The sequence below is a fragment of the Antechinus flavipes genome, chromosome 2, assembly GCF_016432865.1.
Source record: "Antechinus flavipes isolate AdamAnt ecotype Samford, QLD, Australia chromosome 2, AdamAnt_v2, whole genome shotgun sequence".
Classification (NCBI taxonomy): domain Eukaryota; kingdom Metazoa; phylum Chordata; class Mammalia; order Dasyuromorphia; family Dasyuridae; genus Antechinus; species Antechinus flavipes.
In genome coordinates, this window is record NC_067399.1 from 626,712,888 (window position 1) to 626,737,576 (window position 24,689).

Genomic DNA, 24,689 nt, shown 5'->3' on the forward strand with positions numbered 1-24,689 from the left:
CTATAACATGAGCTCTGAGGGCCAAGGCATTTTGTCAAAACACCTGCATAACTGTCCAGGCAAACCCACTTCCAGCCACGTCTGTGCTCCCGCTAACCACAAATCAGCAATGTTCCCAGGAACAAATTCAGCCTGACGAACTATTCGGCTGGGAAGCCTTGTGGAAAGAATATGATTTGTATCCGTGAACATCTCCCCAGTACTAAGTTGTTCCAGTACAAAATGCTAACAGAAGCAAAACAACAGATTTATTTCCTTTTCAGTGGCCCTAACAAGATTTGATTTAGTTGGTAACATTTTTTAGAATATAGACTATCTTCCAATTCAAAGATACATTTTCTAAACAACTAAAAAGGATCTAAGCAATCTAGAGAAGTCAAGTAGTACTTGTAGTAGTACTCTTTGGAGGGTAATGTGTCTACCATATTTCTATCTAATTCTGTACCACCTTTTCCCCTAGAGTGACTTCACTACTTTAGATTGTATGTGGATATTCCTGCCTTCAACAATCCATTTTAAATTACATTAAATAGTATGCAAAAAATGGGGTTTTTACTCACTAACTTTTTTTAATCACCCAAAACGAGATTACAAGCACAGAAGTCCTGGGGAAAAAACCTATGGGGGATGCTCTCTTGCTTTGAAAACACCTCCAAATATAAGCCTTTCCAATCCAATAGGAAATATAACAAGGTCTTTGTTGATTGATGACACACTCATAATAGAGGCAAACTCTTACTGAAGGCTCTGGACTGGATCCTAATCTCTGTTCTTCAGACACAGGCAACTTCTGAATAAAGATTAAAAACCTTTCAAGTAGCATTTGAAAATAATGTCTCATCAATAGGAAAGTTACATTAGTATTTCAGTTAAAGCAGTATTGTATCTACATTAATCCCTCATTAGGCTATTCCCAGTAATGCTCTGGTAATGAATCCATGATGAATTATTAGAAGTAGATAAATGGTACAAGTCACTATTGATATAGAGATACTCTTGCTAATTTTTTTTTATGTATCTATGTGGTGAAATAAATTTTGCACTTAAGAGAGAAATATGTAGGAAAGAATATAGCTTCTGAAGCAAGCGCAGTTTGATATAAATTAATGAATTTCTGAAGCAAGCAGAGCCTGTTAGAAAAACCCAAAGACTTGAAGTCAGAAGAATTGGATTCTAATCTCGATTCTGCTACTTATGACCTGTGATCTTGAACAAGTCATTTGTTTCTTGAGGCCCCAGGTCTTTAATATGGTACAGTAAAAAGATTACTAAAGATGGAATCAAAGATTTTGGATTCAAATCCCAGCCTTGTTACTTGTATGACCTAATCTTTAGAATGTTCATCAGAAAAGAGAAAAGCTTAATAGTCTCTGAGGAACCTCCCAATTAGACCTAATATTCCTAGTAGCTTTAACATTCATTACATCTGATATCAGTCTCTTTCCACTTAAAAATAGCTATTTAGATACATTTTAAAAAATCACACAGGGACCTACTTAAGTCTCAATTCCTCCATAAAATGTTCTCTGATCACCCTTGCCCTCACTGTCACTCAGTTAAATTCAACAATCATTTATTAAATGATTACTATATGCAGAGCACTGTGGTAGGAATAAGGAATACAACAACTAAAAAAAATTCTTCCTATAATCAAAGAGCTTAACTGGATCTGTATCCCAAAGAAGCCATAAAAAAGGGGAAAGGATACATGTACAAAAATGTTTGTAGCAGCTCTTTTTGTGGTGGCAAGGAACTGGAAAATGAGTACATGCCCATCATTGAGGAATGGCTGAATAAGTTACAAGATATGAAAGTAATGGAATATTATCATTCTATAAGAAATAATGTGCAGGCTGATTTCAGAAAAGCCTGGAAAAATTTACATGAATTGATACTAAATGAAGTGAGTAGAACCAGGAGAATATTGTACACAGAAACAGCAAAATTATATGATGATCAACTATGATGGACTTGGCTTTTCTCCATAATAGAAAATGCCATCTCCATCCTGAGAGAGAACTATGGAAACTTAATGTGGATCGAAGGATACTATTTTCACCTTTTTTTGTTTGCTTGTTTTTTCTTTCTAAGGGTTTTTCCCTTTTGTTCTGATTTTTCTTTTACAACTAATATGTTAATATGTTTTAAATGATTGTACATGTATAACCTATATCAGAATGTTTGCTGTCTTGGAGAGAGGAGATAAGAGAGTGAGGGAGAAAAACTTTCAAAGTCAAAAATCTTACAAAAATGAATAGTGAAAACTATTTTTATGTGTAATTGGAAAAAATAAAATACCATTGAAATTTTTTTTTAAAAAATCAAAGAGTTTACATTACATTAAGGGGAAACATGAGTGATTTTAAAAGTTGTGGTTGAGGTGAACTTCACAATAAAACTGTAAGGCAGGTACAATGTCCATTTTACAGATGAGGAAAGGAGTCTAAAGAGCAAACGTAATTTACCCATGATAACAAGAGTATAATTAACAGAAGGGAGGACTTGAATCCAAGTCTCTCTGATTTTGATTGAAAAACACTAGCCATGCTTTCTCACTCCTTCCCTTGAACACGTTCATTTATACAACTCATTAGGCACTTCTTTTGTGATATCTACTATACTATGGTCTCATATTTCAGGTATGCATTCTTATTCAACATTGGGTAGGGGTTTATGTTTGTGTGTCTAATTGCTCTAAAAAGAACACAAGCCTTTTGAAAGCAGGAACTGTTTTATATTTTCTCATGCCTACTAAAGTGCCTTCTACATTAATGAGAAATAAAAACCACTTAATAAATATACTGAATTAATTGTAAAATTAATTAACTGAAAAATAAAAAGTTCAAGTATCAATTTCTTCAAGTTTCAGATGGACGTATGACTTATATATGAGCAATTCTGGATAGACTAGTCTAACCTATACAGGAATGTGAATTTAGGAAAAGAAGGAAGTCATGAAAGTGCCTTGGTAGTCCATCAAATATTGTCCACTAGCATGGAGACAGTTTTCAGGCTCTCCTCCATCTTTGACAATTTCATCTGATTCACCTGTCATTTTTTTACAAAAATTCCAGAATCCAAAAGGAATCATCATAGGAATCTTTGAAAGAATAAATATGAAAGCATTGTGTTGGCATGTGTAGGCAATATGTGCTCCCAGCCCACTTTTCTCTGGAAATTGACCATTTCCAGTTGAAAAAAAAAATATATATATATATACACACATACATATATACATATATATACATACTTTATACACACACATAAATGTGTATATATAAAAGATTTTCAATTCAGATCACAAAACAAATTCCACAGCCTTTGGTTGATATTTAGAGTTCTTAGCTTTGTTTTAAATTAATCTTTCTGCAATTTGGTGCTGCTTCTTAGAATGAATACCTTGGCACAGAGGAAAAGGGAAAGGAAGGGGAATTTCTGAGGCAAAGATGGAGGGGGAGATTGGCTTATTATTCTCCAAGTGATGTAGTCAAGATTTTCAACTGGACATGCCCCACTTTTCTATTAAGCCTCCTTGAGAGCTCTCTCATTTCCAAATACCTAATGGATCCCCTTAGGAATCCATTATTTCCTCCATAGTTCTTTACCTTTTAATAATTGGCTTGTTTTGTTGATAGTAGCCAAATGGTTTTAAGACGATTTTCTGAAAGGTTTTTTAAAAGTATATAAGGTGCAAAGATTACTTTCAGCAAGTGTTGATTGATGATGATAAAGTCCTCCCAATATTTTTGTTCAAGGTTGAAAAAAGATCAAGCCAATCCCACTTACTACCCCAGTGATGGGTCACTGGTGATGACCCATCACTTAAAAAAGGTCCTCATTCAAAATTTGGCCCAACATCAAGTACAGTGGGTGAAAGAAATTAATCTAGAATGACTTTAGCTATTTTTCCTGTATGCAGTAAAACATTTTGTATTCTTTCTCAAGGCTTTGTATTAAGCCAACCAATAATCTCTCATTAAATGCCTATCATGTGCCAGGAATAGTGTGAAGCGCTAGAAAAACATGGAAGATAAATACAAAATCATTTCATGGGTCCTAGTACCTAAGGAGTCATGAAAGTGGTTCCCTTAAACTGAGCTCTGAAGGGAGGTGAGGAGTCTAAGAGGTATATGTGTATTCCAAATATGGGAGACAAGCAATACAAAAGCACTCAGATCAGAAATGGAATGTGATGTACAAGGAACAATGACTGAATCATTCTGCATAGTATATAACATGCATTCAGAGGGTATCAAAATGAAACCTAGAAAGATGGAATGGAGCCAGAATTTATTTGCCAGGAAATTTAACCTTCTAAGGACAAAGACTATGCTATTTTACTTTAAACTAATGTGTACAGTACCTGACAAATAGTGGGTATTTTCAAATTATTTTTAATTTTTAATTTATGGAATAAAAATCATGTCTATAACATAGCAAAATAAAAAGATGATTGCACATGAAACTGCAAATCTATCATGTACAACTTGCTATATAATAAATTTATCATGTACATTTCTTATTTATTCTTCCTCCTCCCTTTAGAGATGACTACCATTAGACACAAATATGTGTGTGTATAAAAATCATTGTATACATACTTTAAAACATATTGAATTGAATTAATCAGGCTGGTATTTCTTCACTGATGAGGTTTTCCATAACTTGTTAGACCATCACTATGAGTTGCAGTAGCTTAAAAATTCATCACTTTATATATAGCCAAAGGGGTGTTGAACCTCTCTGAAATTATTCTCAAGTGATACAAAAACAGTGGAGACAGGTTCAAACTAGAAACATTTTAATTTGGCCAGACATTCTACAGCATAATATGTGGACCATAAACCTGACGTTTGGGAATTATATTTGTGTGTATGTGTGTGTGTGTGTGTATATATATATATATATATATATATATATATAAAAGGAAAATTCATATTACAATAGCTATGTAGACACATATATGCAATCATATGTATATTTGTGTGTATGTGTGTGTATATATTACATATAGCTATGTATACACATATATGCAATCACATGTATATTTGTGTGTATGTGTGTATATACATAGCTATTGTAATATGAATTTTCCTTTTAATCCTACATATTGTATTTGATACATTTAAAAACATTATTCCACTGAGGGTGGGGGTCCATAGACTTTACCTTTATGTCTAAGGGGTCTGTGACATAAAAAAAAGGTTACTACCCCCCACAATGTACATCTTGTGCTTTTTCTGGCCCTACTTTGAAGATCCCAGAGTGGCCTCCACACCTCAATCAGACATCAAAGAGGTATTTTAATGGATGTCTTCTATGTTAACTTTTAGAAAGCAGATTTTTTTTATTCAAAAAGATTTCAGCAGGTTCTCAAGAGCAAGATAGCACTAGTCCCATGTTCTTCAGAACTTTTTTAGTTAGAATTAGATACAGTTTCAGTCGTGCTTTCTGAACCAGTTGTGGATATTTATCCAGTACACAGTCTCTCATGTTGTTTTTTTACCTCTAAACCAAGGAATTTGCCTAGATTTGCAAAAAAGGAAGTACTGAGTCAGAATGTCCAACAAAATCCATTTTATCATAGGCCTGACACTGTCCTTGCTCATTCTTGAGCTCATGATTCTGATCCATGATTCAGATATGGTGATTCCACTGATATTTACCATTAACCCCAGTCTATAAATGATAATGATGTCTTGCTGTGTTCTTGGGATCTTCAAAGGGTAATCTGATTACCCCTTAAGGAAGGGAACTTTTCCCAAGCTGATTTTCCTGCATACAGTATATTTAGAAGAGAAAGATCTAGCAGTTCTTGTTGGTTGTTCACTTGTTTGTTATTACCTTCATATTATTTTAAGTAAAAACACGTATGAGAATACATACTTGTGTCAATTCTTTGGGGGAACTGCATTCTCACACATTGCATTCTCTGCATTCCCTAAGGGGCTGTGAATGAGTTAGATGGTGAGCTGAAACAGAGCTGAAAAGTTAGATTGGATCCAAACCACAATGGGCTTTGAATGCCATGCTAAAGAGTAAGTGTTTTACCCTAAAGATGATACAGAGCCACTGAAAATTCTTAAGCAAGAAAGTGACATGTAGAAAGAGGGAAAAGACTTGTCATTTAGGAAGATTCTTTTGGCAAACATGGCAAAATATTCAATTTCTCACGACATTCAACACATATAATATTCTTCACAGAGTAGGCAGTTTTAAAATTGAACAAAAATTTTCCTGGGCCTCATATGAGAAATGTCACACACTATCTCCCACATCTTTCCACTGCCATTGCACTTTAAAATGGTCTTTTCTCTACCTATAACTTTCTTTTTTTACCTTTTTAGTTTCTTAATACATGTTGATGTAAAAGAGACAGTTCTATTCCAAGAACCTGAAGAAAAGCCCTTCTGTGAGGCAGAATTAATATAGTGGGAGAGGGGAGGACCATGAGTAGGATGCAACATGAGTTTATCACTAAGTTGTAATGGAAGATCAGAAGAAAGATTGGAAAACTTTGCCTTTTCACATATTCAAAGATGAAAATCATTTCTTAAAGTAATTGTCATTTATTAGAGAGATTGGTTGTTGTAGGGCAGCTAAATGGTACAAGGAATAGAATGCCAGCCCTAAAGTCAAAAAGATTCATCTTCCTGTTTGACCTAAGAATCTCACTCTCTGTGTGACCCTACGCAAGTTACTTACCCGTTTGCCTCAGTTTGCTCATCTGTAAAAATGAGCTGAAAAATGATAATGGCAAACCACTCCAGCATCTCTGCCAAGAAAACACCAAATAGGGTCACAAAGGGCAAGATATAACTGAACAACAAAGATTGAATGGAGAAAATGCTTGTTTATTTTGAAAATTCTCTTATTGGTAGAAGAGTTGCCTGAATTTTTCAGACGAAAAATCCTCAATCCTACATCCCTCACCCTAGAAGGATGAATCTGCTAGAGTACGTTTAAAAGATAAAGGTTGAAAAAAAAAGTTTAAAAGCTAAAAGATTATTATTTTGCTTTGGGCTGAGCTTATGAACTCATCTGTCTAATGGCTCTAGATCATCTTCATATCTCACCTAATCATCCACCAAAAAACATAGGCCCCACCTGGGCTTCTTGCCATCTACCCTTGCTCCCAGGCACATATTCTCCTCCCCCCAACTCTATAACTACCCTTCCACTTTCCAGTCCTTAGTCTGGGAATGATACTCCAATTAGCTTGTCCAACCCAATCCAATATACCATTGCTGATGAAAAGCGCATGACAATCTGCTTTATTACTCTACTAGCAATTCCTGTGACTCCCGAGAGCAAAATCATCTTTCCTGGTTATCATTCCCATATATATGCTATCTTCCCATCATTACTATCACCATCATCATCATCATCACCATAACCTCTATATTGTGCTTTAATGTTTGCAATGTGTTTTACATATATTAGCTCTTTTGATCCTCTCAACAACCCTATAAAATAGCTGCCATTATTATACTCATTTTCCAGATGAGGAAAATGAGGTTAAGAGAGGTTAAGTAATTTGCCCAGTCTCACAATTAGTAATTGCCTGTATCAACTCTTACTTGCTTTTGCATTTGTCTCTCCATCACCTATATAATGCCTGGCACAAAATAAACGCTTAAGAAATGTTTCTTCATTTATTCATTTTATTTTGAGAAATTGATAAGAATCCAAAATGAACTCATAATAGCAATAGAAATTCAACTGGCCAAATATTTGAAATAGAATATGCCCTTGTAATGGGACAAGCATAGAAAGGAAGCATATGTAATATTGTCAAAATAGTAGATTCTCACTTCCTTAACTTAGCCAATCAATATTATTACAATTATAACTATTTTACCCAAGTAGGAAAAAGGCTATCAAAGAAGAATTATTATTATACCTATTAAAATGATTATCAAGTATAGTATTAGTTGTAGCATTCACTAATAATGTCACTTTTCTTATTCCTACTAATAATTATTTTTAAAATATAAATATCTAAGCCAACACGAATATTCAATTTAATTGACCTTTTCCATCTCCAGGAAAATCCTGAGAAGATGAAGAATTGGATACCTTTTTCACATGAGTAGAAGATGTTCTAGGACCAGGGTAGCTCTCCTGGCTGCTCAGCTATTCTAGTCTGTTTCATTCTAACTCATCAGTAATTTCACACCATATATGATGCACACAGGACATGCATCTATCTCCCTACTGCCAATAGAAAATATCAATGGACTGGAGGTGAATCCTTGTCAGATTTCCACTAGGAACCTGGACTCCTACATCCCACAAACTGATGAGAAAAGTCCAAATTAGGAGAAGGTAGTTCATGTGCTTAGCTGTACAAAGTGGGGTCTCCAGATTAGTAGCTAATTGCCCCAACACTAGTCACCACAATTATAGACATATTTTAAATTATTAGACTAAAAAATGATTTTTAGTGTATTATTTAGCACTTTTAAGAGGAAACAAAGCCTAATTCTGTATACTGCCAGGTCCCTTTTTTGTAATTGAAACCAGACCACTGGAACTAACTACAATGGCATCCAGGAGACCTTATGAACAGAGAAAACAGCTGAATCCAACAATGATTACAAGGTTACACATAGTTCCTCAGATCAATAAAGATAATAATGATAATTATAATTGTCAGATAGTTGCTACAATGCTGAATTTGGAATTGATTTGATGGAATTGAGAAGATCTGAATTCAAATCCTGCCTCATTCATTTTCTAGTTGTGTGATTAACCTGGGCAACCCACTTGACCTTTCTATGTCCCAGTTTCCTCATCTGCATAATGGACAATAATAATAATATCACCTTCCTCCTAGGCAAGACTTAATTTGTACTGAGAACCAAATAAAATAACATTGTAAAGTGCTTTGCAAACGTCAAAGAGCTATAGGATGCTAGTTATTATTATTATTATATTTTGTTACCTGTAAAATATATTCAAAATCCAAGAAACTTTCATTTTTTTCTCTTTGTAAGCCCAGAATCTTGTATAGTACCTAACATATATCACACTTAATAAATTTTATTAATTATTTCATTAAAATGAAGCAAATACACTAATGCTTTCTAAGATTCCTTTCAGATCCAGGTATCTAAATGAATAAATATCCCCTTAGACTTTAAGTTACATTAACTCATGAAGAAAGATGGCAAAATGATCTTACCCTGGCCAATAGCCATAGGAGTGACTTCTTCTTAGTACTGTTTAGTCATGGATGTGGCCTTATAAATCAATCAATAAACATTTTAAGTTAATTATGATTATGATGTATCAAGAACTATGCTAAGTATTCTCTCTCTGTCTTTCTGTGTCTCTCTGTGTCTCTCTTTATCTCTCTTTCCCCACATATGGGTGTGTGTATTTATTTCTTTTCTTTTCCTAGGACCTTCTGTAGAAAATGTGAAGAACTTAAAGGAAATTGCTTTATTTCAATATTATGCTTTTTGAAAATATAACATCAGGATTGCTTTAGCTCCCTTCTCCTTCAATAAGTTCTTTCTAGAACCTCCATGTTAAAGAAAGACCTCAACCAGTCCATCTTTCATTCTCTAGACTTTGTCACCACACCATCAGCATGAATATTCCTTTCTTCCTTTTAGACTGGGTGACACAGTGGATAGAGTTATCAAGCTGGAGTCAAAAAGACTTATCTTCCTAAACCCAAATCTAGCCTCAGACCCTCAATAGCTATATGATCTTGGACAAGTCACTTAACATTGTTTGTTTCAGTTTTTTCATCTGAGCTAAAGAAGGAAATGGTAAGTCCTTCCAGTATCCCTAACTAGTAAGACCTTCCAGGTCCTAGAGTTGAAAAAGAATGAAAAATAATCAAACAATTACATTAGAATATAATTTTTGACTTTATAAATACTGAAGGTTGAACAGGTTCACTCTCTTTGGCCACCAAGGATACAATGAGCCTGCTTTTGCTATCTAGACAGTCAATAAAACTGATTTTAATTTACCCAGGAAAAAAATGCAATTTTCTTGAAGTCAGAGACAGCTTTTTTATTCGCATTTATATCTGCAATACATTTCTCAGTGCCAATACATGATAATTGCTTAATAAATGTTTCTTGACTTGATTTGACTTGGTGTCCATTTCCTGGCTGTTGTCATCATTGGATGAGAAATTTCAATTAAGTCTCAGTTCTACTCTTTGGAAAAATCTTCATAAATTATAGAACCATTGCCCATTCTCCATCCGTGTGCTTGCATGTCACCTTGAGAAGTCATCCATCCCCTATAGAAAGTTAAGATTCCAGTGGACACCTTCAATTGTGGTGAGACTTGGCCAGGCAACAGGATTTATTAAGAACTTAATTAATTGACTCTAATTTATAAGAAATCAAGCCATTCTCCAATTGATAAATGGTCAAAGGATATGAACAGACAATTCTCAGATAAAGAAATTGAAACTATTTCTAGCCATATGGAAGAGTGTTCCAAGTCATTATTAATCAGAGAAATGCAAATTAAGACAACTCTGAGATACCCCTACACACCTGTCAGATTGGCTAGAATGACAGGGAAAGATAATGCAGAATGTTGGAGGGGATGTGGGAAAACTGGGACACTGAGGCATTGTTGGTGGAGTTGTGAACGAATCCAACCATTCTGGAGAGCAATCTGGAACTACGCTCAAAAAGTTATCAAACTGTGCATACCCTTTGATCCAGCAGTGTTTCTACTGGGCTTATACCCCAAAGAGATACTAAAGAAGGGAAAGGGACCTGTATGTGCCAAAATGTTTGTGGCAGCCCTGTTTGTAGTGGCTAGAAGCTGGAAAATGAATGGATGCCCATCAATTGGAGAATGGCTGGATAAATTGTGGTATATGAATGTTATGGAATATTATTGTTCTGTAAGGAATGACCAGCAGGATGATTTCAGAGAGGACTGGCGAGACTTACATGAACTGATGCTAAGTGAAATGAGCAGAACCAGGAGATCATTATATACCTCAACAATGATACTGTTTGAGGATGTATTCTGATGGAAGCAGATTTCTTCAACAAAGAGACCTAACTCAGTTTCAATTGATAAATGATGGACAGAAGCAGCTACACCCAAAGAAAGAACACTGGGAAATGAATGTAAACTGCTTGCATTTTTGTTTTTCTTCCCGGGTTATTTTTACTTTCTGAATCTAATTCTCCCTGTGCAACAAGAGAACTGTTCAGTTCTGCACACATATATTGTATCTAGGATATACTGTGGCACATTTTACATGTATAGGACTGCTTGCCATCTGGGGGAGGGAGTGAACGCAGGAAGGGGAAAAGTCGGAACAGAAGTGAGTGCAAGGAATAATGTTGTAAAAAAATTACCCAGGCATGGGGTTCTGTCAATAAAAAGTTATAATAAAAAAAGTACTTAATTAATTAAGTTCTTTAATTAATAAGAACTTAAAAGAAAATGAGAAAAGCCTTTCTTTTAGGGTCAAAGTCAAATGGGAAAGAAAACACGCAAATAAAGAGAGAGGGATGGAGTAACAGAGTAAGAGAGGAAGAGATTGATATATATAACACATATAAATATGTACATATATTTATGTGTATACGTGTGTGCATATATTGTGAATGTGCACATATATGTACTGATACACATAAATGTATGTGTGTGCTTACATGCATAGAGGATATAAGCTCAAAGGGAAGGCACTAAGATTGAGGAAGATCCAGAAAGTCTTCTTGCAGAAGGTTGGCCTTTAACTGAGACTTGAAGCCAAGAAGTCAAGAGGAGGAAATGAGGAAGAAAAGAAAGAGTAAAGAAATGAAAAGAACTTGTCTCCCTGAGAAACATAGACTAAAAATAGAAATAACTTCAGTGGATCAAATAGGAGCCTTGGATCAGAAGGCCTGAGTTTTGAGTTCTACCTCAGACATTTACCAGTGTCTAACCCAATGCAGGTCACTTAACCTTTCTCAGGCTCAATTTCTTCATCTGTAAAATTAGGAATAATAGCAGCACCTACTTCAAAAGAGTATTGTGAGGGGCAGCTAGGTGGCGCAGTGGATAGAGCACCAGCCCTGAAGTCAGGAGGACCTGAGTTCAAATCTGGTCTCAGACACTGTCTAGCTGTGTGACCCTGGGCAAGTCACTTAACCCCAATTGCCTAAAAAAAAAAAAAAAAAAAAAAAAGAGTATTGTGAGAATGAAATTAGATTGTACATTAGATAGATAGATACATGGATAGATGGATGGATGGAAAGAAGGAAGGAAGGAAGATACAACAGATAGATTAAATGGTAGACAGGTGATAGATATCACACATAGAGGCTTTGCAAACCTTTAAGCACTAGAGCTGCTAAGCAGCAGTTAAATAATAATAATTTATTCATGTATATTTAATACTTCAGGGATTATAAAGTACTTTCCCCACAAGAGCACTTTGAGATGGATAATATAAGTATCCTGATATTATAGAAGAGGAAAAGAAGTATAAGACACATAACTTGCTTTTGGGTAGTAAGACTCATAGCTGAGACTAAAACTCAAGGCTTCTGGATTCAATTTGATTGGAGTTTCAAAGTTTGCAAAAATTTTACAAATATTATCTAATTTGGTCCTCACAACCATTCTGGGAAATGGATGTAGTCTTATCCTCATTTTATAAATGAAAAAACTGTGTTTAAATGACTTGCCCTGGTTCACACAGCTAGTAAATATAAAGGCAGGATTTAAACTCAATCCTCCCTTCCTGATCGCATGTCTGGCATTCTATCCACAGTGCCAACTAACTACTAAGTCTTGTATCCTTTTCCAGTTTGGCATGCCATCCATCTCCCAGGGCCATTGATTCATAGAATGGTTGAATCTCCCAGTTAGGAAGAACTTCAGAGATTATCTAGTTCATCCTCTTATCCAAAATAATAAACCTCCCTACAATATTATTGATAGGTGATTGACACTGCTCTCTTCCCTGTTCACACACACACACACACACACACACACACACACACACACCCCACAAATTTCTTGAATACTTGTTTTGATGTTGTTCCTACTATTATTTGTCCTTTGGGGTGGGGGGGAGGGGAGAACCAATAATATTGCAGAATGATACCTTGTCTCTTGTATGAATTGTATTCTAAATGAGGCTGAGCTATGCAAATTTATCAGCTTTATTTGCTTCCAATCATTGAAGTCCACTGGTAGGACAAAATTTAAGATGACTGGTTGGCCCAAGATGCAATGGATGTCCTAAATATGTGACCAAATTCTAAGCATCCCATAACATCTGTTTCAGCTGCCATAACAGCCAGTGGATTTTTTTTTCATCTGCCCGTTCCATTAAGGAAGTCTTCACATGTTTGGATTAGACACTTCCCTAAGCCATCAATGGATTTGAGGCCTATTGGTTATCTTCAATTTGGTTTAGCTCATCTGCTGAAAGGGTTTACTAAGGTGTGTACATGTTACACCTTCTTGGAGCCATTGAGCAGCTCTGAAATGGTCTTGGCCAGCCCTCATACTAAAGGTGATAATCCTCCTTGGACACCCCATACAGCCTTTTAAATACCCCCTTGAATGTAGACAGTGATAGGAAATCCATTGAGAAAATTTTCTCTAATCATGCACAGAACTTCTTATTAGAAATGCCTTTCTTATGTTGGACAGAAATCTAATTACTATGGAGCCACCACAAATTTGAAGAGAATATTCCTAACATTTTTAGGTTGTCAGCATTCATTCATTCATTCAATTGAGGATATACAATATACCTTGTACCTTATGATTAGGAAAACACAAGGAAGATATAATCCCTGGCTACAAGAAGAGCAATTACTTACTCTTTCCAAAACCTTCCAAAAAGAGACAGAATCATAGAAGAGTGAGCCTTTGATCAGACCTGTTGTGGTAATTCCAGTGTACCTAAGACTACCTCTCAGGAGATGAACTACATTAGCATCAACCCATTATTTTTATTGCAAGAGAAGAGCACTTTCTAAGAAATTTTTCATGGCAAAACTACCCCCCAATATTACATCTTGTATTCTTACCCCAGTCTTACCCCCTATTAAGCTGGACTGGCCCACGATTGCCTGTAGTAAGGGTAATACATTCCAGCTCCCATCATTTCTTGGAGAATTACTTCAATATTAAAAGATTCTGGGATTTCTTTTGTAGAGAAGTTCACTCCCTTCACTTACACAGATTCTACAACTTAGTAGAAAGTCTTCTAATGTTACCGTGGTCAAAAAAAAAGGCATTACTGTCTGACTATTCCAACAATGAGTATTTCAGAACTTAGTGATGGGGTGGTTCTTGGACAATGGATATTCGGTTCATCACTACTTTGAGAACATTAGTGAGCAATAATTGCCAAATACTTAAAACATGCTTATTTGTGCACATTAAGGAATGCATAAAAACATTCATGATTCTTAAATGCCAAATCAGAGTCATCACACTTAGATTTCAGCATCATATATTAAATATTGCTTGGTTTAGTGAGTTGGGAGGTAATGAAATTAGTAATGGCAAGGGGAAAACTGGGATCATCACTCATTCTGATAATGGCAAACATCATTTATCTAGTCTAGCCAACTTTAAAGTCCCATATCCATCAAGAGATAGAAAAGCGATTGATTACCCCCAGGTAGGTGGGTCTGAGGCAATTTGATTGGAAATTAAACACATCACCTGAATGGACAGTGAGCTTTAATTTTGCAAATCTGAATGTTTCAAGATAATGAAACTTTAATGGAGTTCAGGCTTTTTCCTTCCCCTTTTCTAAGACTGTTTTAAATATGCTGTGGTCATCACTGCAGAAGGATGATTAATGACTTGTTAAATATTTTAAACTTGTTAAAGTGGGCTTGTTAACTGATCTGCATTTCATTCTGTACCCTGATTGAATCATTCATGAAAGTCACACTTCTTAAGGGCTTTCTGTGATTGCAGTTAAACATGAAGAGATTTTTAACCAAATGGCATCCTGGTATTCAGAGCGGCTGCCTGTCATTTCCCATCCTTTGAAATCAGTAGAACAATAGAGAAAGTCAAAGGAAGAACTAGAGCTGTCCCAGAGCCAAGTCATAATTGAATCCTCTGTCTGATGCTTGAATAATGATCACAGGATCACTGATGGAGAGCTAAAAGGGAGCTTAGAGGTCACACCCAACTTCCTTATTTTACAGATGAGAAAACTGAGGCAATACAGAAGGGAAATTATGTCCAGAATCATACAGACAGTAAATGCCTGAAGTGAGATTTAAACTCAAGTATTTCTGATTTCAAATCTAGTGCTCTAAGTCTAGACAATACTTGATCTGCCTCTTAGATCAAGTAGAAAAAGATATCCAAGTTTAGGCTAAATGTCTTACATATTAGGAACAAAATTATGGGCCTTAAATTGGATTTTATACTCCAAGGAAGGGAAGATGTCCATTGCAGGTCAGAGCTGATTGGGATAAAATAACTTTACAACCCAAAAATAGGGACCTCAATGTATTGTTGGTGGAGATGTGAACAGATTCAACCATTCTGAAGAATAATTTAGAGCCATGCCCAAAGGGCTATAAAACTGTGCATACCCTTTAACTCAGCAATATCATTGCTAGATCTATATCCCAAAGAGATCAAAAAAGGGGAAAGGATCAATATGTACAAAAATATTTATAGCAGCTCTTTTTGTGGTGGCAAAGAATTGGAAAGTGAGGGGATGCTAATCAATTGGGGAATGACTGAACAAATTATAGCAAATGATTGTAATGGAATACTATTATATTATAAGAAAGGATGAGTCCAAGGAAATCATAAAGGAGGGAAAAATACCCACATGTGCAAAAATGTAGCAACTTTTTGTGGTGGTAAAGAATTGGAAAAAGCCATCATTTGGGGAATGGCTGAACAAGTTGTGGTATATGAAGGTAATGGAATATTATTGTTCTATAAAAATAATGAACAAGCTAATTTTAAAAAGGTCTGGAAAGATTTACATGAAGTGATGCTGAGTGAAACAAATACAACCAGAAATGCATTTTACACAGTAGCAGCAAGACTGTGTGATAATCAACTATGAAAGATGTGGTTTTCTCAGCAGTTCAGTGATCCAAAGCAATCAATCCCAATAAACTTAGGATAGAAAATGCAAAAAAAAAAAAAAAAAAAAAAAGAGGGGGGAGGAAGGAAGGAAAGAAGAAAGGAAAGAAGGAAGGAAGGAAGGAAAGAAGGAAAAACGATGAGCAGGATGGCTTCAGAAAAACCTGGGAAGAGATATAAACTTATGCAAAGTGAAGTGAATGGAATCAGGGGAACATTATACACAGTAACAGGAATACTACAACAATGATCAGCTATGAAAGATTCAGCTACTTTGATCAAGATAATGATCCAAGACAAGTCCAAAGACCCATAATGAAAAATATCATCCACTTCCAGGGAGAGAACTGATGAACTCTGAGTTCAGATTGAAGCATACTCTTTTCACTTTGTTTTTATTGCCTTTTTGCAACATGGCAAATATGGAAAAAAAATTAAAAGAACCAAGTTATAGCTTTTTTCTCTGTTATCATTTTAAACTGACATTGGGCAAAAATTTTAGTAAAAAACTGACAAGAAGATATTTGTCTATTTCTTTTAAATGAGCCAGATACCTAAAATAGTTGACTGCTGTCTTATAAGAGAAGCAGTTCAATTCTTCTCTACAAAGAATTTTTAAAGATTCTAAAATACAGTCCAAAAAGTAAATAATAATAATTGAAATTCTTTGGTTTCTAGTAACTCTCTTAGCCCATTTAGCAGGCAAAGGATTTCAATTACATTCTGAGTTCCAGAGAAATTCAATAATATAGCTATTAAATTAGTTCTGTGAATCTGTTAAATTAATTGCTGTCTTTCAAAAACAGTCAAATTAATATCTAACCTCCCATAGCTGAAAACTTTAACACATCTTTAATAATAGTGATACTAGGTGGTACAATTTTCTAACATATATAAGAGGTTCAAGATTTGAAAGAACTGGAGGGTAGATAACATGTACTGTAAGAGGAAATCAACATGATGAGCTCCTACTGACAAGGATGAGGGACAATTTAAGCTATGTTGGAAAATACTGCCTATTCCAGAACCAAGGAAGAAGAAAAATAGAAAAAAGAAGATTAATTTTGTTCTATCCACAGACAACACCAAGAGCTGAAGTGAGAGTCCTGACCTTAAAGTCCAAAGACAAGAACTTAGACTTAACATCAACAGTTACAACTTACGGTACTTCAAGTGAATTGATTAGCCTCAGATATTTTACACTGTGTGCAATTACAAATTTGTGAAACGTGATCATTGGTTCCAGAGCAATGAAAATATATAGTGTTAATTGAGAGATTGAAAACACTTTGAGACATTCCTTATCCACACTAATTGTGCCTGGATATAAAAAGAAAATAATAGTACCTGTCCTTCTTATCTCATAGGATTGATGTGAGGGAAGTGGTTTTGGAAATCTTAAAGCTCAATATGACTGTGAGTTATTTTCATTATTCTCCAATCAGGTATCTAAGGGAGTGACATAGTGGATAAAATAAAACTGTAGACCAGAGATTAAGACTCTGAGTTCAAATGACATTTAAAAAAAATGCATTATTGTTGGCTTTGTTGCTGTACCCAAAGGACCAATGGACCTTCTCAACCGACTTACAGCTGAAGCCTCTTACACAATCTTCTTTCTTATTAGAATTTAGGATCCATGAGAGCAAGGATTCTCTTTTATCTGTTTAAATCCCTAGCACTTAGCACAATACTTTGTGTGAAGTAAATTTATTATATAGCCTTTTTCATCTATTCTTTCACTTATCTCTCCATCTATTCATTTATTTATATCCAGCTGTGAACATTTGGTCACTCTTAAATCTAAACATCAGTTTTTTTAATCTGTAAAATGGGAATGATTATAGTTGTTTTCTCAGAGCATTAATGTGATAATCAAATGAAATACCTGCAAATCTTAAAGTGCTACATAAATATAAGCTATTTTTATTATCTGAGCAAAATATTTTCATTATACATCCCTTTATTTGTTTAAAGGCATGAGGGAAAACTTAGGAGGAATATGGAAAAAAAATTACTCTTGTTCTCATTTTTCCTATGAGGGTAGAACTAATAGCAATGGGTAAAAATTGTAAAATGAAAAATTCAAGCTTGATGTCTGGAAAAAACTTCCTAACAATAAGAACTTTTGAGAAGCAGAATGGATTATGCTGGGAGGTAGTAGATTTGTCCTCATTGGAGGTCTTCAAGCAAAGGCTGGATAACTACTTGTCAAGTATGATTGCTTTTGTGTAAATTTGAATCCATTGGTCTCTGAATTCCCCTTCTAGTTCTAAATTTTATGATATAATTCACAAGTATGTGATGTTGAGAGTACTCACTTGGCCTCTCAAGACACTAATTTCTTCACCTGTAAAATGAAAGAGTAGACCAGAACCCACTTTTCCTTAGTTCTGAAATTTATGGCTTAATAAACTCTCAGGGACCCACAGTTTTATAAATAATCACAGTTCCTTTGTATCTTCAGAGTAAAAACGAATGCTATTAAATGTCTATTGGCCAACCTTGAATTCCTCATGGATCTTCTCTTCTAGAATTTTGGCTGCTTTGCGGTCTTCCATCTCTACTTTCCATTTCTCTGCCAAGATCCGAGCCTTCTCATTTGCCATAGCATCCCGGAATTTCTTTGTGATTTCTGCCTCCTTTTGTCTCCTTCCAAGAGAAGACCAATAAATATAAGCACTTCTTTTGAAACAAGCAACCAAAAAAGAAGATAACTTAAAAAAAAAAAAAAAGCCCAAATACAATTGTCATTTGAATTTCCTGAATGAGGGAACAAAAATATTGGATTTTGAAGCAAATCCTGGATAAAATCACTGGGGGAACCGAACAACTTACTTTGTGACAGTCTGAAAAGTGAAATAAGGAGAGAAAAATCCAATACCTAGAGTATAATGAGCCAGCTCCAAAATTTTAGTCCTTGCTAATTAAGCTTTGAGAAGGCCCTTGGATAAACCTTCCTAGACTGTCTTAATCTACTCTTCTACTCAGAAAGCTAACTAACTATAAGACTGTCACATCAGGATCTGCCAAGAAACCAATCCACTTAAACCCTGAATTTTACAAAACCTGTAATCTTGCCACCATTTTGGCTTCCCTTCATCAAACACGGGCATAAAATGACAGGATTTAAAATAGAAAGAGAGGTTGGAATTCATTTTGTCCAACCTCTTAATTTATAGGGAAAGGAGGTAAAATGCTTTTCTCAAGGTTAATTAGCTTAAAAGTGTCAGGGCTGAAATTTAGACTATAGATCCTCTGTTGTCCCAATCAATGCTCTTTCCATGACACCATTTTTATGCCCCCTCACCAGAGTTCCTCGGCCTCCTTCTGAGCCTGTCGTCTTGCCCTTTCTGCTATCAGCTCCTCCGAAATCTGTTCATATGGTTTGTCGCCTGGGGCTTCTCCCATAATCCAGACCCAAACTTCACCATCTATCCCATGAAGCCATTGAATGTGCTTATTGTTTGCTGTGATACACACCCCAAAAAGGAGGGGAGAAGGAAAATAATACAAAGTCAGTTGCCTAGGAAATAGCTGAAGCAAATACATATATTAACACCAAATGGGACATTGATTCAATTTAATAAGTACATATGAAGTATCTATGCTAAACACTGGGAGAAATGCAAAGTCAAATGATAACCACTCATTTATATTTACAAAACAATTTTCTTGCAATAAATCTATAAGGTAGATATTCTCAATTTTCCAAATGAAGATATGATAATTCTGAAAGAAATGGTGAATTGTCCATATCAAATGATCAACATTATTAATGTACTTAATGTGTACTTTCAATTTTTTGCTTGGAGACTACCAATGAGAAGAAATCCACTACTTCCTAGAGCAGCCCAATACTTTTTGAATAGCTCTGATTGTTTAAAAGCTTTTGTTTTGTTTTGTTTTTCCCTAACATCAACTAGTAAATTTTTTAAAAGGCAAGATTTGAAGTAAGATTTGAGATAAAGGAGGGACAGAAAGAAAGAGAATTTGGAACTCAAAAAAGGATTTTAATTAAGGTCAAATATAAAAGACATATGTAAGTGTGTGTATGTGCCTATATACATATAGACTATATAGATATAGATAAAGAGAGAGAAAAAAAAAAAGAAATTTAAACCCAGATCTCCTGTCTCCCCACAGAGCACTGTGACCTCAGTACCACACTGCCTCTTGTGTTGGGGGAAAATTCTAAGTCTGATATACTCTGCCAAATTCCCAGAATCCTCTGGGAATACCTTTTAAATAAGTATAGCTATAAAATCAGAACCATATGTACTAAATCGTATAGGCCAAGGTGAAATGTTAGATATGCTAGTCTGGCCAGAAATAGTGAGATTAGATCACTTTCTAGACTTCAGATTATTTGGTTTAACAGCAGATATTGCCACAGAGAGAGAGATTTTATGTACACACACACACACACACATATATATATATATATGATATTATATCATATATACACATATATTATATAATATATATGCATATATATTATATAAGATTAAATAGATACCTAATAAAAAAGAAATTGGGATAGTCACATGAAAAAAGAGATTATCAATGGGCAGATTGTGTGTTTCACTGGTCTGTTCACAATGTCAAAAGAAATCAAGGAAGATCTCCCCAGCACAAGAAGTAGACTTCTCTTCAGCAAACACATAAGAAGCCATTGACAAGAATCAGTAAGGCTGTCAGTAAACATTTATTAAGCTTTTTATATGTGCTTAGCACATGCTTCCAAGACTAGAAAATTCAAAAGAGACTTCACAGAAGCATTTCGATCATAAAGGTACTAGGGAGACACTTGAGTAAAGGAGGAGTCTTGATGTCTCAAGAAGGTTTAATCGATCAAGAAATTACAAAACTCAGGACTCCATGTCTGGCACTCATGCACTGTGCCACCCAAACGCCCTGTTGTTTTGCTTTACAATGTTGTTATATAAATTTTTCTCTTAGTCCTAGTCACTAAATTCAGCATCAGTTTATATAACATTCTCAGTTTCTCTAAAATTGTCTCTTTCACCATTTCTTGTGGTATAATAATTTTATTATATTTATATGCCAAAATTTGTTCTACCATTCTTCTTTTAATAGGCAGCCCTTGGTTTCCAATTGTGAGCTGCTATACACAGAGAGGCAGGGGCGGGAGGAGGGACAGACAGAGAAAGCAAGTGAGAGAGAGAAAGAGAGAGAGACAGAGACAGAGAGAGACAGAGAGAGACAGAGAGAGAGAGAGAGAGAGAGAGAGAGAAAGAGAGAGAGAGAGAGAGAGAGAGAGAGAGAGAGAGAGAGAGAGAAGTTTTTTCCTCTTTCTTTGATCTCTTGAGTATATGCCTAACAGTGACATTACTAAGTCGACCCGTATACACAATTTAGGAGTGTAATACCAAATTACTTTCCAGAATAGCTGACCAATTCACAACTTCACCAACAGTTGGGCATAACAGTTGTGCTTTCCCATTGTCCCTCTAAGAACTGGGTTTTTTTTCTATTTTTCTTTTTTTGGTCATCCTTGCCAAACTGATGGGTGTGAAGTGGAACATAGGAATTTTTTTAATTGACTTTTCTCTAAACGTTAATCTTTTGACATATTTTTTCCCTATGGTCGTAGCTGGATGCTAGGAATTATAAGAGATGGAAATGGGAAGGGAGTACTTTATAGGCATATAAGAAAGCCTGGGCAAAGCCACAGATGTAGAAGATAGAGTGCACTCAGTGAGGAATAGCAAGGAAGGTCAGTTTGACTGAACCATATAGAATGCAAAGGGGAGTAATATATAATAAACCTGGAAAGGCTGACAAAACACAAATTGGGAAGATTTTTAAAGTCTAAACAGAAGAGTTTGCATTTAATCCCAGGGGCAACAGGAAGCCAGTGGAGCATTTTGTTGTTCTTGTTATTGTTGTTGTTTTGAGGGACTTGGGGAGAATGCTAAGGCTGAATCTGTACTCCATCAATTTCTCTTTGGAAGCTATGTGGAGAATGGATTAGAAAGGGAACAATAGAAGGACCCATTAGGAGTCTATATCAATAGTTCAGACAATAAGTGATTGGTGCTAGAAGTGGGTGCTGGTGGTATAAGTGAATAGAAGGAAACAAATATTTGTTTTGTTGTAGAGGTAGATTCAATAAGACGTGGCAACTAAATGGATGTATGGGATAAAACAAAATGAGAACCCAATTATGACACTGGCAATGGGAAATCTGGATGATGAGAAAGATGTCTTTTAAGAGAAAGAGAAGTTCAGAAAAAAGTGGGAAGGGGGATAATGTTTTGGACATGTTGACATTGAGATGCCTACAGGAATATATAAAATGCCCAAGGAGGAAATTTGTAATCTATGACTAGAAGTCAAGAGAGAAGCGAAGGTTGGATATATACATCAGGAAATTATCTCTATAGAAATGGTAATTGGTGATAAAATAGCCTCCTCAGTGACAGCACAGATCAATTTGAATACTTCCAAAAAATTTAACTATAAATATCTTCTAAGAATCTGTCCTAGACCTTCTCTTTTCAGTCTATATTATCTTATTAATCACATCAACTCTCAGATTCTCTCTTTATTCAGCCTTAATTTCTCTCCTGATCTCCAATTGTGATCAGCTGCCTTTGGACATCTCAAACTGGATGTCTTATAGAAATCTTAAATTTAATATGTCCAAAACAGGCCTCATTATATTTTCCCAAAAACCTTTCCTGACTTTCCAATTTCCTTATTACTTCCACAACCATTTTCCCAATCGCTAAGACTCATAATTTAGATATTGCTCTTGACTCCTCGCTCATCCTCAGTTCACATTCCCATCCTATTGTTTTATTCATCTACTCGGATATTCATTCCAAATATTAACACTTCTCCTTTACAACATGTCTCATGTATTTCTGTTCTTACAGATGCCACCCTGATGCAGATGTTCATCACCTCACACCTGAACTGTATTGTAACATCTTGCTGACTGGCATCCTTGCCTCAATTCTTTCTCCACTGCAGTCTATCCTCCCCTCAGCTGTCAAAGTGATTTTTCTTAAAACTCAGGTCTGAACCCTCAACTCAGTAAACTCTAGTGACTCTCTGTTATTTCTAGGATCAAACATAAAATCATGTTTGGCTTTTAAAGACCTTGATTTCCTGGCCTCATTCTACCTTCCCAATCTTCTTATTTACCTCTTTCTATAGTCCAACAAATTGCCCTTCACATTGTTCTTCAAATAGTCTATCTCCCAAACCTATGTTTTTTCATTGGCTATCCTTCAAGCCTGGAATACTGTCCTACCTCATCTCCATCTCCTGACTTCCATAGCTTTATCTACAACTCAACCTAAATCTTACCTTCTGCCAGAAGTCTTTCTCTATATCTCCCTCACAATTACTAGTGCCTTCCCTCTGAAATTACCTTGCATTTACATTTATGTTCATAATTATTTGTATGATGTGTCTCCCAAAAGAATGTGAATTTCTTGAGAACAAATATATTTTTTAATTTTTCTTTGTATTTCCAGTGCTTAGCACATGTACCTAACACATTGTAGGTATATAATAGATTCTGATTGACTTATTGTTGACTTTTCTTGATAGGTCATAATTAGTAAGATTCCCTAACTAACTTCCTCTATTTCTTTGCTCACAAAATTATCCCCAGATGGCTATCTACTTGTCCAAACTCTATTGATCTTTCAAGATCTAAACTAAGTCATACTTCCTCCTAAAAATTTCACTAAAATTATTCTCCTGGTCCTCCAATATTTTATAACACTCCCTGAGCTGAGTATAATAGTTTTTCTTGTAATTCCTGCTATCAGGGGGACTGAGGCTGGTGGATTTCTTAAGCTCAGGCATTGTAAGTAGCAGTAGACTAAACTGATCTGATAACTACATTAATTTTGGCATTAAAATGGTGAGCCCCTGGGAATGGATAATTGAGGAAGAATAAGAGGAGGAGTAAAACATTTCCTAAGTAAGGGCAAACCATCTCCAATAAGAAATTAGAGCAAACAGAAGCTTCCATACTGATCAAAGTGGGACTGAGACCCAATTGTTTAAAAATAGAATGAATAAGATGAGATCAAAAGCTCAAAAACAGTCTCTTAATTGCTCATTTCACCCTAAGTTATATGCTACTTAATATTGTGTGTAAATATCATGCTATGAATTTATTTATTGTGGGTATAGTGGGTACTAGTGATGTTTACCTAACTCTTCAATGTTGTAGCATGTGACTTTATATCATGGTATAATGGAAAATATGTAGGATTTGGAGTCAGATAACTTAATATCTGGCCTTACCTTTAATTACTTGTGAGACTTTGGGCAAGTCACAATCTGACAAACCCTCAGTTTCTTCATCTTTAAAATAAGGATATTGGATTCTTGGATGATCCTATGATCTTAAGATATTTTAGTGATCACCCACCATCACTATCCCACTACCATTCATTTTATAGATAAGAAAACTAAATTTCAGAAAAACTTGATTTGGGCAAGTTGACATATGCCATCCATGGCAAAGCCAGGTTTGAATACCAGGACTCCTAATTCTGCATCCAATGGCTACTTCAAATAGGTCAAAGGCATAGTCTGCAATCATGCACCAGCAAAAAGTAATT

At 35.3% G+C, this 24,689-nt stretch overlaps 1 protein-coding gene across 1 annotated transcript in view; it reads right to left on the reverse strand.

Moving 5' to 3' along the window:
• The window catches only part of SH2D4B (SH2 domain containing 4B), a 212,050-nt gene that overhangs the window by 128,443 nt on the left and 58,918 nt on the right, over positions 1–24,689 (reverse strand). The window contains exons 3-4 of the mRNA XM_051981966.1: positions 19,385–19,544; positions 18,579–18,726 (exon numbers count right to left, since the gene is read on the reverse strand). Of these exons, the coding sequence (XP_051837926.1) occupies positions 18,579–18,726; positions 19,385–19,544 (308 nt within the window). The remainder of the gene's footprint in view (positions 1–18,578; positions 18,727–19,384; positions 19,545–24,689) is intronic.